Below are 14,647 nucleotides of genomic sequence, written 5' to 3'. Positions count from 1 at the left end.
TGTTGACTGATAAAACCTAATGACACAATTCACAGTAAAACAATTATTCCAATGAGCCAGCAAAACAGAAATTGGGGATTATTTGAGATTTTATTGTTATGTTGCCATAATGACTTGATACTATCATGAGGCATGCACACAGATAAATGTTAATTTTTCAAATGTAATTTTTAGTAAAATGCATGTTAAAAGCATTACTCAGTCGTAAGGCTTCCTCAGTCACAGTGGGATTCATTGTTCATCTTTCTCTCAAGGCTGAAGCCCGACACAGCAGAAGGGGGGATGTTTGCAGTGACTAACCGTGACGCTTATGAACACAATACTAGACAAAGTTCTCTTTTTGTACAGACATTCTAATACTGCTTATGGCAATGGACACAGCTTTTACAACACAATACATTCACAATCGACTCAAATGAGTTTCTGTTGGGGTGGAACACAAAAGATGAACATAGCACACATAGAAACGACCCTTTCAAGTTTCATACATTGCTTATTATTTTGAAAATCAAACCAATGTTAAGTTCAACAGTTTTGAATGAACTGTTATTAAAATGTGTGAGAGACAGTGCTGTCCAATAAATTGTGTTGACATATGGAAGTTAAAAAAATACTTGCACACTAGTCAAAAACCTTTACCTCATCATGACTTGTTATCATGATGAGGTTGAACTTCTATAAAATGAAAAAGTTCAAATCTGAAGGGATATGGCGTTTGGTAACATACAACCTCTGCTGCTAGCATTTGCTTGATAAATATAAACAAAATTATATTACCCAAGTCACTCCCAAACACCCTTTTACTGTCCAGCTAAACTATATTAACAACAGGATTTAAATCGTCCTTTAGCAGGGCTCTTTTCCCTGCTATCAAACCAGCAGGAAAAGTCAATAAATATGTACAAAGCAACCATGGTCCTTCCCCATTACCTCAGACACATTAGCAAAATATGTATTTACACTAAAAATAAATACAACAAAGAAAACTAAATGAAACAATATGCAGGTACAATATTACATTGATATGAATATAAAAAAAATACATTGTGATGCATTCCATGTAGTCTCACTGAACTGACATCCAAAAAACACAAACAACACAAATAAATAACGTAAACACCTTCTGCCCAGATGACCCTCTTTAGTATTAACATCAGCAAAATATCGGGAGTGTCAGTTGAATGAATGTTAGCTAAAAAAAGAAGATATGAAAAAATGATAAGTCATCGACACAAAAGAAAGAAAATCACTCTGGCTCACTAGCCATCCTCAGACACTCATTAGTCTGCTAGTCTTGTCTTGTCCACCCAGAGCTCTCCAACTGGACTGTAAACAACCGCTGCTTACAGCTCCTCTGTGGAGGAGAATGGGATCTGTCCTTGGTTTAAATATACATAGGAGTCTCCTGTCCTGTTAAGAGTCTGAACATGGCCGCTGGCATTGTCTTCATGTGAATCTGGTTTAGGAAAAGACAGAAAACAAACATTTAGATAGGCACTTGCATCTATTGCTTGTTATTTTATCTGTCAATATCTTTAATGAAAATCATCAAGCTTAGAGGCACACACTTACAGCCTAATGATTGTATTGACTACCCCGGCCACCAGCTCTGCACCCTCCGCTGCAACTTGCCCATGCCCCCCCCGCTTCTCCTTCACACAAATTCAGACAGCTGATGTTCTGAAAGAGCTGCAAAATCTGGACCCCTACAAATCATCTGGGCTAGACAATCTGGACCCTTTCTTTCTAAAACTAGCCGCCGAAATTGTCGCAAACCCTATTACTAGCCTGCTCAACCTCTCTTTCGTAACGTCTGAGATCCCCAGAGATTGGAAAGCTGCCGCGGTCATCCCCTTCTTCAAAGGGGGTGAAACTCTAGATCCAAACTGTTACAGACCTATATCCATCCTGCCCTGCCTTTCGAAAGTTTTTGAAAGCCAAGTTAACAAACAGATCACCGACCATTTCGAATCCCACCGTACCTTCTCCGCTATGCAATCCGGTTTCCGAGCTGGTCATGGGTGCACCTCAACCACGCTCAAGGACCTAAATGATATTATAACCGCAATCGATAATAGACAGTACTGTGCAGCCGTCTTCATCGACCTGGCCAAGGCTTTCGACTCTGTCAACCACCGCATTCTTATTGGCAGACTAAATAGCCTTGGTTTCTCAAATGACTGCCTTGCCTGGTTCACCAACTACTTCTCAGATAGAGTTCAATGTGTCAAATCGGAGGGCCTGTTGTCTGGACCTATGGCAGTCTCTATGGGGGTGCCACAGGGTTAAATTCTTGGGCCGACTCTTTTCTCCGTGTATATCAATGATGTCGCTCTTGCTGCTGGTGACTCTCAGATCCACCTCTACGCAGACGACACCATTTTGTATACATCTGGCCCTTCATTGGACACTGTGTTAACAAACCTCCAAACGAGCTTCAATGCCATACAACACTCCTTCAGTAGCCTCCAACTGCTCTTAAACACTAGTAAAACTAAATGCATGCTCTTCAATCGAACGCTGCTGGCACCCGCCCACCCGACTAGAATCACTACTCTCGACGGGTCTGACCTAGAGTATGTGGACAACTACAAATACCTAGGTGTCTGGTTAGACTGTAAACTCTCCTTCCAGACTCACATTAAAAATCTCCAATCCAAAGTTAAATCTAGAATTGGCTTCCTATTTCGCAACAAAGCCTCCTTCACTCATGCTGCCAAACATGCCCTCGTAAAACTGACTATCCTACCGATCCTTGACTTCGGCGATGTCATTTACAAATTAGCCTCCAACACTCTACTCAGCAAACTGGATGTAGTCTATCACAGTGCCATCCGTTTTGTCACCAAAGCCCCATATACTACCCACCACTGTGACCTGTACGCTCTTGTTGGCTGGTCCTCACTACATATTCGTCGCCAAACCCACTGGCTCCAGGCCATCTATAAATCACTGCTAGGCAAATCCCTGCCTTATCTTAGCTCATTGGCCACCATAGCAACACCCACCCGTAGTATGCGCTCCAGCAGGTATATCTCACTGGTCATCCCCAAAGCCAACACCTCCTTTGGCCGCCATTCCTTCCAGTTCTCTGCTGCCAATGACTGGAACGAATTGCAAAAATCTCTGAAGCTGGAGATTCTTATCTCCCTCACTAACTTTAAGCATCAGTTGTCAGAGCACCTTACCGATCACTGCACCTGTACACAGCCCATCTGAAATTAGCCCACCCAACTACCTCATCCCCATATTGTTATTTATTTTGCTCATTTGCACCCCAGTATCTCTATTTGCACATCATCTCTTGCACATCTATCATTCCAGTGTTAATACTAATTGTAATTATTTTGCACTATAGCCTATTTATTGCCTTACCTCCATAACTTGCTACATTTGCACACACTGTATATATATTTTCTGTTGTATTTTTGACTTTATGTTTTGTTTTACCCCATATGTAACTCTGTGTTGTTGTTTTTATCGCACTGCTTTGCTTTATCTTGGCCAGGTCGCAGTTGTAAATGAGAACTTGTTCTCAACTGGCTTACCTGGTTAAATAAAGGTTAAATAAAAAATAAATAAAGATGAATGCATCATGCTTATGTTCATTCCTCTTTCATACTATTTGATTCTGGTGTCCTCTGAGCTCCTTTATGAAATATATCTGTGTATCTGAACTGAACCTCACCTCGCCCACAGAGTTTGAGAGGGCTTGGACAATCTTCTCATGTGCTGTAGCCACCACGCTTTGGCCATTGATCTCAATAATGCGGTGGCCAACCCGGACACCCCCTCGCTCAGCAATACCCCCACGCATCAGGCTGCAGATCTGTGGGTGAAGATGACAAGCACAAGGTGAATATTATCCTTAATGGCAGTCACTCACCCCCATGGGCAACAAGACAGGGGCAATTCTATAGGGGAATAAAGCAATGATGCAACGATGTTCCATTAAATCTACTGGAACAGTTGTATTGCTAAAATGTCAAGGATAGTTAATGGATTTGGTTGTGTGATCCTGGTAGGGAGAGACCAGGGTGAGATTTGAGCTCTATGAATGACATTGTAAGGTTAATCTGTATGCAGTAGCAAGGAAAATGGCAGTTCACACCGAGCTGATAACCTAAGGCAATAAAGCTCCAAGCTTCAGCCTCAGTGCAATGATAGCCACAAGAGATAAAACAGTAATTGCATCTGGGAAAAAAATGTCATATGATTTTAAAGGGATATTGTCAGACTACATAAATATTGCTCTAAGGAGTTGACAATTTGTGTCAAAGAAGCAATGTGTTACAGAGGATAACTTGAATATGCAGACTTGAATAAAGTGGTATGACGAACACTAAAATACATGTGTGAGCAACATGTTTTTTTTTAAATATCAAAGCATGTAAAGCTCATGATGCAATTACATACTGTACGCACAGACCTATAGGCTAACAGCTTGTCATATTATTTGATACAATATTATTTTCCTCAGAATTGGTTTCTTTAGAGATATGACTGTACCAGCTGAAAGGAGAAAAAAGCTTTTAATAATTTACAGTGCTGTCTTCTTGATATAGGAATCAGGTTAAAAGTAATGACTAAATGTTCCACCCTTAAATATAGTTGTGAAATGTTCTTGTTTTAAGTATGATAAGTACTTTCTTAGTAGTGACTAATTATTACACTCTGAAACTGTGTGAGATGTGTTAGAATCTACTACCTGGTAATGTGTGAGTGTAGGACCAGTAAAGATTATGACATTGTGCTACTATTTAGCAATGTGAGTAAGAGTTAGGCCAGACAACAAAGGACAAGGAGAACTGTCTACAGACAACTGAGAAACCAAGATAACTGAGGAATTTAGGGAGGAGAGAAACTGCTTGTGTGTGTGTGTGTGTGTGTGTGTGTGTGTGTGTGTGTGTGTGTGTGTGTGTGTGAACTGATGGTCAGGACAGCAATTATAAAGTGGAAAACTACAGCCTGCCTACAGAGGGGAGGGATTTTTTCTCTGACGTGTGCATATAAAAATATTGTACGACCATTTTGTTTTAGAACGTTCTCATGAATAAACCCTGATGATTGTATGCTGGGCTGCTTGGTCTGATTATTAGAGATTTACAACCTCTGGGATACAGACTGAGTAATAAGTTCATTTTTGAAACATTGGGATAGAAATTCTCATAACACTTCTCCTATTCAATTCATGTCAGCTGAAATCCTCCTGAGGGAACTGAAGTTTCATTAGACAAAGACATTGATATAGTACATCATCTCATTTTTCAACCAATCACAGCCTGTGTTATTCAACCTACGCATGAGAACACAGTATTCCAAAAACAGACAAAAGAAGAGTGGTCAAGGCCTTTTGCTGTTGAGTGATGACTTGAATGAAAACACTACTGCACTGTGTTCATAGTTTGACATTGCACACAGGGCTAAGTGGTGGTGCCTGATCTGATTGTACTTACAATCCCATTCTGGACGCTGAAGCCCAGCTGGTACTTGAGGTCTGGCCTCTTGATGAGCACAGTGGTGACAGGGGGACAGCTCACAATGTTCAGCTTCATCTGCACCTGGTTCTTCAGGCCCTGATGGACAAACACAGTGGTCAGACAGAGCAGAGGACATCCTGCAACCTCCACTGGGTTTAGTCAGTGGATTATTTTACATTATAATTATGATCAAATTACAGAATTCATGTAGTGTTACACAATTAATGTAATGTCACCATAATAACCACTAATTTATACCTGTACCCACACACATTGACTCGGTACCGGTACCCCCTGTGTATAGCCTCATTATTGTTATTTTATTGTGTAACTTATTTGTATTTGTATTTTTTTACTTTAGTTTATTTAGTAAATATTTTCTTAACTCTATTTTCTTAAAACTGCATTGTTGGTTAAGGGCTTGTAAGTAAGCATTTCACGGTAAGGTCTACACCTGTTGTATTCGGCGCATGTGACAAATACAATTTGATTTGATTTGATTTAATGACTCTTCCTAGAACTATGGCCCTGTCCATGTACCTTGATGATTCCCTGACAGGTGGCGAGCGGCAGCCCTACCAGGCTGGTGTTGTTGATGGACATGATCTGGTCTCCGATGCTGAGCTTCCCGGAGCGGGCGGCCGGCCCACCGTTCATCATGTTGGCCAGGATGACCGTGGGCAGGATGGAGCCCCAGCCAGACTCCACTATGACCACGCCCAGGATCTCTCCCTTATGCTTCTCCAGCTGCAGCTGTGGAGCCAGCCAATAGCGAGAGAAAGAGAAAGAGAGAGCGAGAGAGAGTGATGAGTGCCTCTAGTCAAAGCGATTGTGGGCAGGAGAAAAATTAATCAGGGAGAAATATAATGGTGTAGCGGAAGAACAGAAACAATGTGCGGAAGAAGGAGGGCCAGATGGGTATAAGACCATTGTCAGCTTCTCTGGTAATTGGCTCAGTCCATGTGCAGTACTTCCACAGAACTAGACTGCCTCACTGCTCATCACACTCTTTAATCCTATGTAAGAGGGCACTGACTGAGCATCAAAAAGTACTCAGAGAAGTGGATTGTACAGTGCAGCTGAGGAACCATTATACAGTTACCTCATACAGTTAAATGAGAGCCAAACCTCTTTGCAGTTCTCAGAGTTGGAGAAGTGGATGAGGTCATCGTTGTACATCTCCTGCGTGTTGATGATGTCACTGTACTCCTTCTGACTCAGGTCCTCTGGGTTGATGCCGTTGGCCCTCAGGAACTCCTGGTAGGCCACGCTAAATGACTGCCCAATCGACTGGGCTATGAGCTGGGCCTGAAGAGCCAATGAGAAGAGAGGATAAGGCCATGAAAATAGAATTTACCCATGAGTGTTAGAGTCAAATTGCTGTGGTCTGAGATGCTTTTTCCCTTCTAGTAATTATATTTCTATGAATAAAACCTGCTATGAATAAAACCAGCTATTCATTTGGCAGAGAAGCAATACACTGCCAATACACTGTCATAGTGACAGCAATGGGGAGAATCACATCACAGAGCAACTGGGGGATGCAGATCAATATTCATTTATGTGGTATGAATCAAAGCACATAAGACAACAGTGGAATTGCTTCACCGTTGCCAAGTACTATATGAGGTCCAATAAACATTTAATTTAAATGTCAAAACCTATTTGCCATGTCTTCATTACTGACAACTAGCTTCTGTCCTGGCATCATTTAATAAAACCATATAAATGGACCAAAACATGTTCGCACAGCCAAAGCAATGAGCATCATGAAGCCTATAGCATTGGTGCAATGATTGCTTCATTTTTTGTCTAAAATGGCAAAGGTATTGATTGTAAAAAGCTGATCTAAAGAGGAGAAGAAAAGGGGAGTAATCTAATTGCATATCATTAGATATTAGGGATGTTTCTCTCCCATATAGTTTCCTTATAATTCCCTATATTTACCTCCTACTTCCCCTCAGGCTGTTTTAGGGAATAATATGTTTCCTAAGGAAGGAAGCAAGCTGTGGTTGCCCTGTTAACAAACTGACATCCAACCGCATGCTGGGCTTTGATAGACACATGAAGCACATCCTGGACTGTGGTGTGGCTGAAAATTGGCAATATTACTGTGACAGACAGCATATCACACATTGGCAACGTCTCTGCACTGACCGAGGGACAGAGGGCCAGTTAGCCAGTGATTGAAATGTCATGGCAATATAAATAACCTGCTATTTGAGTTTTAAGAATCCCATAATATTGTCCCACTCCTTACCCCTAACCCATGGGGAAACTCCATTAATGCTCCTGCCCATAACGAATGGAGACAGTAAAGGCAGTAGCTGCCCTTATCCAGACCAGTAGACCCAGGATCAAGCCTACCTTGTCATAGGTATAAAGTAATAAGACACTGTTGGGAGAGGCATCATTGAAATGTATAATCGTCCCTTCTGAGCTGAGGCTAAATGACTCATGTGTTAACACTCAGACTGACTGTCCTTTATACCACAGCAGCTAATTAGACATAGAGAGATAGAGAGGGACAACTGCAATGCAGGGGCAGACGCACGCTGGCTAGGGGAGGCGAACATGTCATTCATAATGTGTTGTGACTAATCTCTGAATCAGTCACAACACATGACTTCTACATTTAGAAACATGTCCTGTGCATAACCTTTCACCTGGTCCTGATCCTAGTCCTCCAGTTCAGGACATTGTACCATTCGATTATAGCCTCAAGGGATAGATCACAGACACACAGACACTTACGTCCTCAGACTCAAAGACGTGGCAGATCATCTTGTACTGTTTCTTGGCCTCTGGGGCTCCAGGTGTGGTCTCGATGCAGTCCTGGGAGGCTGTGCGGGGCATGCGGCGCCTCGCCATCAGCACCACAATGTTCCCAATGTCAGCTATGTAGGAGATGGTGCGCAGGGCGTTGTCCATCATAGTTTCCTGTGTATGCAACCACAGCAACAAACAATGAACAACTAGTATATAGTGTATTACAATTGAGGCTTAGAGTAAAATAAACACATTGTGTGTTTTGTAAGCTTCAGATGAAGTATGACAAGGTGTTTATCTTCACATGAGTGTCTGGTAGTGCGGAACATGACCGACAAGGAGCAGGAATGCTCAGCTCTGTCCTGCACGCTCTTCAGCAAAACATAATTAGTCCGTCAGCAGAATTAATGATCCAATTTGTCTGTGCATGCTGTGCCCACAGCCTTTCACCTTTCTCATGGTGAGCAGCCTCAGCAGTGTGGCAGAAATCCATGCATTTCCATTTAGCCCATATGCTCCGTAGCAGGCCAGGCATGGAAATCACAGCTCTAATCAATCTGATGTTCTCAAATGTTCTCATTCCCTCTGGTACACACAGACAGCAGAGACTGAACCAAGGCACGTTTTGAGATTATTTTAAAAGATTATTCAATAGGATCGCTCTTACATTTTTATACGCGGCACAAATGTTCTTAGTGTGTATGAAATATTACATTATTCCATCTAGGAAATGGTACAATTGGTATAGTCAATAAGAAAAATCACATGAAAATGACATTGTGTTGCTACCAACAGAGCCCCATAAATCCAGACTTTTGCCATCTTGATGGTTGCGGGAAGTAGGTAGCCTTGTGCCAGGCAGGGAGTGGAGTAGAGAGACACTGCATTGCAGCACGTTACAGTAGGCTCTGCCAGGCAGCCAGCCCACACACTGCTGTTCTGTTCAGTAGGACTGCAACTCAACGACAGGGACACACATTCTGTTCACAGTCAGCTGGCACTCTACAGCAGAGACATCACTGTTAACACTGTGGCTGACCCTCTCACATTGGACAATCTTGTTTCCCATAGGTTCCCATACGACATTAAGGCGTGACATCAAGAGTAAAGTTACACTGTACCTAATGTATAACTGCATTACTGTTCAAAGTTATGTGTCAAGCTTATGTGTCCTAAACAATTTGGCTTTGGAGTTGAGATGATTTCTGACAAATTAATATTGCAGATGGATTGGGTTGGGAATCAAATGGGTTGGGAATCAAATGGGTTGGGAATCAAATGGGTTGGGTATCAAAGTGTTTAAAACTAGCTTTCATCTTACTGCTAAGTCCCACTTTATTGACAGCTGTCCATAGAGGCTTTCTGGCTTTAATTTGTATTTATTTTTATCCTCTCTCAGAGGGAGATCAGATAAAAAAGATTAAATCAATAAATGATCATCAAAATCTGTCACAAAAGACACTGAGAGGAGTTGCGTGTCTATGGCCCCACTGCATTTGATTGGTCCTGTTAAGGCTGGAGTCAGGACCTCTACTCACCTGTGTGTCTGCGTTGAGCACTTTGATCCTCTGGGTGGAGATGAAGAGGTCCACCTCTGTCAGTGTGTGTGCGTCCCCCTCTGGGCTCTGGACGGAGACAAGAGAGAGACAGGTGTGTCGGAGTCCCCCCTGTGGCAGGAGAGAGTGGCCCTGGTGCCCATTCTGTAAGCACCCTGGCTGGGGGCTGAGGACTGGGGAGAGAGCTCACCAGGGGCCTCGGTTAAGAGGCTGCACTCTTTCATCTCCCGTTGAGAGCAGTTTTAAAGCTATTTCATAAATCATGCAATGATGTTATAGGTTGGGCCCCGGCAGACTCCTGGCGAGCCTACAGTAGGTGTTCAGTCAGTGCTGGACTATAGCTACACCCATAGAGAACAGCCATAAAATGTACATTCATATTCCATTTCATAATCTGAATTATAACACATTGTAACACATAGATATCTCCTAAAGGATTGGTTAGTAGCATTGCCATAGGATGTTGTTGTTGTTTATTGAGTGGTGGTCATGCTCACATTGTTCCACACAAAATGGGTCTCTGTAGGCTACTGTACCTTTACAATGGGAACTTGGCTAAGTGATTAATAATATTCATTTTCATGATAAATGGTAATGTGTTTGTGCATGCATGACTGCATGGAATACATGTGGAATCAAAAACAGCCATCTCAGTGACAGACAGGGCCAGCATCCAGACCAGAGCAGAGTGGAAGGGATTTGAGGCAGCAGCAGTGAGGGCTGGTCATATAGTCACAGAGGGACCCGGTTGGCTCTGGGGCTTTACATCAATAGGTCTGACATGATGTTGGTGTGTTGAGAGTTGGAACAGATGAGAGTAGGAGCAACATAGCAGTGCTAGCTAAGCCATTAGGAGCTGCCGGATGTGTGTGAATGCCAGTCCCAGGCATGTGGATTGCATTCACACTAATCACCACGCACTGCGTATTAATTCAATCTTGAAAGTTTGATTTAGGTTAATTAACTAAGAGGTTATGTGTGTATAATGAGGAGCATAATATACATGTTTTTAAAATATGTACTATATAATGAAACAGCTGGGGAGCAATTTATTTGATGATATGTCTAATAGTATTCATTATAATTTAGTAATTCTGTGTAGGCTAGAATATTTCTTTACATCATCAATATCATCAATGGATTTAATGCTTGCTGGCTCTGTTTTTCAGAGTACAAGCTGCAGGGATAGGATGTTCCCAGAGTTCGCACAGTCCAGCCTCTCAGTGATGCATGCTGGGTAATCAGATGGAGTGGGATATGGAGATTCTCATCATGACTCTAGTCACATCCTCACACTCCACGGCTCAGAGTGTGTCAGGGTGAGACAGACAGACAGTACACACAGATGGAACAGGGAGCCGGAGGGTGATGGTGGAGTCAAGGTGTCCCTTTTCTCTGTTCTTATCAGATCAGATTGTTTTACACACCGCCTTTTTCTTGATTTTGGCAGCCTTCTGAACCCTCTGGGAGGAGTCGTTGGGACAGAACAGGGTCGTCAGACACGGGACAGGAGGAGCGGCAAAAACAGAGGGCAGGAAATAAAGAAAGTAAAAGAAAGTAAGAGACAATAACTAAACCAAACAGCAGGTGTGTCACTGCTCTGAAAGGGAGAGGAGCGGTGGCACAGCTGTGTTCTGCAGAAACAGATTCAACTGCTCTTTTGAATACAGCAAATCATAAAGACATGCAAAAATGAGTTGATACCATACCTTTATATCAAAGTAAAAAAGGGAACTTGAGTAGCATATGCAAATACTCTATCAAAGGGCTTCAGGTTCAAGTCAAGGCAAGACATGCTTGGCATACCCTTCCTGTCCACAACACATTCTTTCAGAACATGGTGAGGAATTACAGCAGAGCCCAGCATCCTGAGATGACTTGACATGTAATTTAAGGCAACGCAATGATTTAGTCCTGTATTGACATCAGTCACCATCCCCCTAGAGAAATGAGATGTCAAAACTGACAGTTGGTGACTGAGTGGTTTTCAAATGGTCTAATAACAACACATTGAGAAACCTACTGTAGGGTGGCTGACCAGAAAACACGGACAAACACAGATTCAGATTCAGTTAATTCAGTTAAGATTCAGATTCAGTTAATCTCACACCTCTCTGTTTTGGTTGAATGCATTCAGTTGTGCAACTGACTAGGTATCCCCCTTTCCCTCTCCCAACACTGAGCGCCACAAAAATACCTTAACGCTGTATGTCGACTGCACAGGACCAGAAGGAGGGTGTGGTGAAGTCCAGACACATAAAGGACCTCTGTTTGTGTTTGTGAGCCCTGAGCTGAAACTGGTTGATCTGTTTCCAGTCCCATCCATTATCAGTCAGATATACTCTGTTCCTATGGCTGCCTGAGGGAGTTGGTGCCACAGCTCTCTGCAAGCCAGCCAGTCAGGAGCAGAGGAAGGGTCAGCACTCTCTCTACGCTTCACAATGTGCTGAGAGATAGAGCAGAGGGCATGATCTTGTCTCTCAGACGGTCGAGCAAGTTGGATGTTTGCGTGCTGCACTAGTGTGGTCCTCTGTAGCTCAGCTGGTAGAGCACGGCACTTGTAATGCCAAGGTAATGGGTTCGATCCCCGGGACCACCCATACACAAAAATGTATGCACACATGACTGTAAGTCGCTTTGGATAAAAGCGTCTGCTAAATGGCATATTATTATTATTATTATAGTCAGTTTATTTGTGTTTGTATGGGAAGCAGAGCAGAGAATGGCCTACAGGGATAATCCTGGGTTGTTTGTAACACATTTACTCCTCCATCTTCAGCCCTCCTAATGCAAGGCAGACATCTGAGTCCTCCAGCTACATCCAGCTACATCCACTGCAGCAAATCAAGGCAGGCAGAAAAGGGAGTGGGCGATGAAGCTGCATAAATATTACATCAAAATGAGGGTAGCATGCCAAAAAAGATTTGCATAAATAAAACATAAGACGCTGTGCTATTTACCTGCAATGTTATGTTTTTTTTGTGTTTGTAAAGGCTCACTTCGTTCTCTGTAGCTTTGGACTAAATATTGAGGACAGCAGTGTAATTAAGCTGTGTGTGGGTTGTTGTTGGTGTTGGAGTGGCTAAGATCTGAGAACCATAAAATGGTAGAGGCAGGCAGCACAGTGCACCATGCCCAGTCACAGCGTTAAGGGGTTGGTGTGTGAAGAAATGGTAGCTACCAAAACATAAAAGAGCCCAATCCCCTGCCTCCAGAGTGACATATGGCCAATTCATCTGTGGAGAGACACATCATCTGCAGTTCCTCTTCAGAAAGGTCCCCTGTAGCTCAGTTGGTAGAGCATGGTGCTTGCAACGCCAGGGTTGTGGGTTCCTTTCCCACGGGGGGGCCAGTATGAAAAATGTATGCACTCACTAACTAAGTCGCTCTGGAAAAGAGCATCTGCTAAATGACTAAAATGTAAAAATGGGAGAGAACAAGTGGCATGCTTTCCGATGGCCTCCTCCACAGCTGAACAGCCAACATAAAAACAACAACTTGCAGTTAAGTGTTGCCATGGTTTCAACTTCAAAGGCCTTGGATGGTAGCGAGAGAATGGAAGGACAGATTGGATTTATTTTCACTGGGATGGATGGAGCCAGAACACAGCAGCAGAGGAAGAAAGGCAGGTGCCTTCAAGACTCAAATATCCCTCCAAAAGCTGCCAGCTTTTCCCAAAGGAAAGCTGGCAGCTGCTCAGATGGGAGGGGGACCTGCCCCAGTCTTGTGCCTGCTGAAGCAGACTTCTGCTGGACAGGAGAGTGTGCCACTGTGTCACACAGAGCTGTGGGCCAATCTGACCCACTGAGCTAACACACACCCCCATCTCTGCTCTGCAGTGACTGGCTGGCCTTGCCACAGGTGGATGTTTCTAAAAGTAGATCCCAGCTGAGTGCCAGTGGACCACTGTGAGTTAGGTTATAAAATATGAATGATACAGGCCAGCCCATGTTTTCATGAGAGGGAGAGGAAATGTATTGTGCCTGGACAGCTTATGAACATTTGGTGTTTCATCTTAGGTTGTATTTTCTTTGATCCAATAGGTATATCTCCCAAAATCATGTACAGAGTCTCCTTGTCTATGGTCTCAACAATACATTGTCAGCACACATGAACTCATTCAAAAACATACACATTTCACTGCATGGGAATGCATACCGTGCAAATACTATATTTGTGATCATACTGTTATCAGACTGAGGGAAAATGTCCCTTGCAAATGGACTTTCAAAAGCTAGACTGCCAAAAGCAATTATAACTCTAGAGTTAGTTGAAAGCCAACCAGTAGTGAAGTGATTGAAATGCACAGTGGCTGAGTCTGTTTTGAATATGGCCATCCTCTCGGGCTGCTCCCCATCAGTATTCATAGCAGAGAAGAAATGTAGAAAAGGGGGCGGAAATGGAAACAAAACCTCTGTGTTCCAGCAATCCATTAGCAACACCATGTGACACGTGCTTTTACCCCAATCTGGCCCAACTGCTAATTCTGGCCAAATCTCAAACTGCTCTGACTGGGGAGATAAACAGTATTGATGTCCATGTGGATTTAATAGGCCAATCTGGACCTCACTTTAATTAAAAAGCAAGCATCTTGCACTCACATTTTAACTCCATTTATAAAATTGTTATATCTGTCTGCCCAGATTGCAGACTATCTACAGCAAGATGTTCCATTTAGAGCACTAATTAAAAAGGTTTCCAACCGTTATGTCAATACACTGTATAAGCTTTGATGTCTCCATCAGGTTTTTCTATATGCCTGAAACATGAATATAAAGTTTATTCAGATATACTATAACTAGAAAGATCAAATAATATTGATGAATACCTTAAGGGGGTTGT

General features: G+C 42.8%; 1 protein-coding gene across 1 annotated transcript in view; it reads right to left on the bottom strand.

Moving 5' to 3' along the window:
• Positions 1–73: 73 nt before the first annotated feature.
• Positions 74–14,647, bottom strand: part of LOC311128546 (amyloid-beta A4 precursor protein-binding family A member 2-like) — a gene marked incomplete at its 5' end in the record, with an annotated part of 50,221 nt that continues 35,647 nt past the window's right edge. The window contains 8 exons of the mRNA XM_084160734.1: positions 74–1,456; positions 3,689–3,829; positions 5,457–5,576; positions 6,021–6,233; positions 6,609–6,788; positions 8,235–8,420; positions 9,788–9,874; positions 11,233–11,268. Coding sequence (XP_084016860.1) covers positions 1,385–1,456; positions 3,689–3,829; positions 5,457–5,576; positions 6,021–6,233; positions 6,609–6,788; positions 8,235–8,420; positions 9,788–9,874; positions 11,233–11,268 — 1,035 coding nt within the window. The 3' untranslated portion in view covers positions 74–1,384. The remainder of the gene's footprint in view (positions 1,457–3,688; positions 3,830–5,456; positions 5,577–6,020; positions 6,234–6,608; positions 6,789–8,234; positions 8,421–9,787; positions 9,875–11,232; positions 11,269–14,647) is intronic.

Source organism: Coregonus lavaretus (genome assembly GCF_964263955.1).
Source record: "Coregonus lavaretus genome assembly, chromosome: 4".
Lineage (NCBI taxonomy): Eukaryota > Metazoa > Chordata > Actinopteri > Salmoniformes > Salmonidae > Coregonus > Coregonus lavaretus.
The sequence above is the reverse complement of the archived record's forward strand: the minus strand, read 5'-3'. Positions and strand labels throughout refer to the sequence as shown.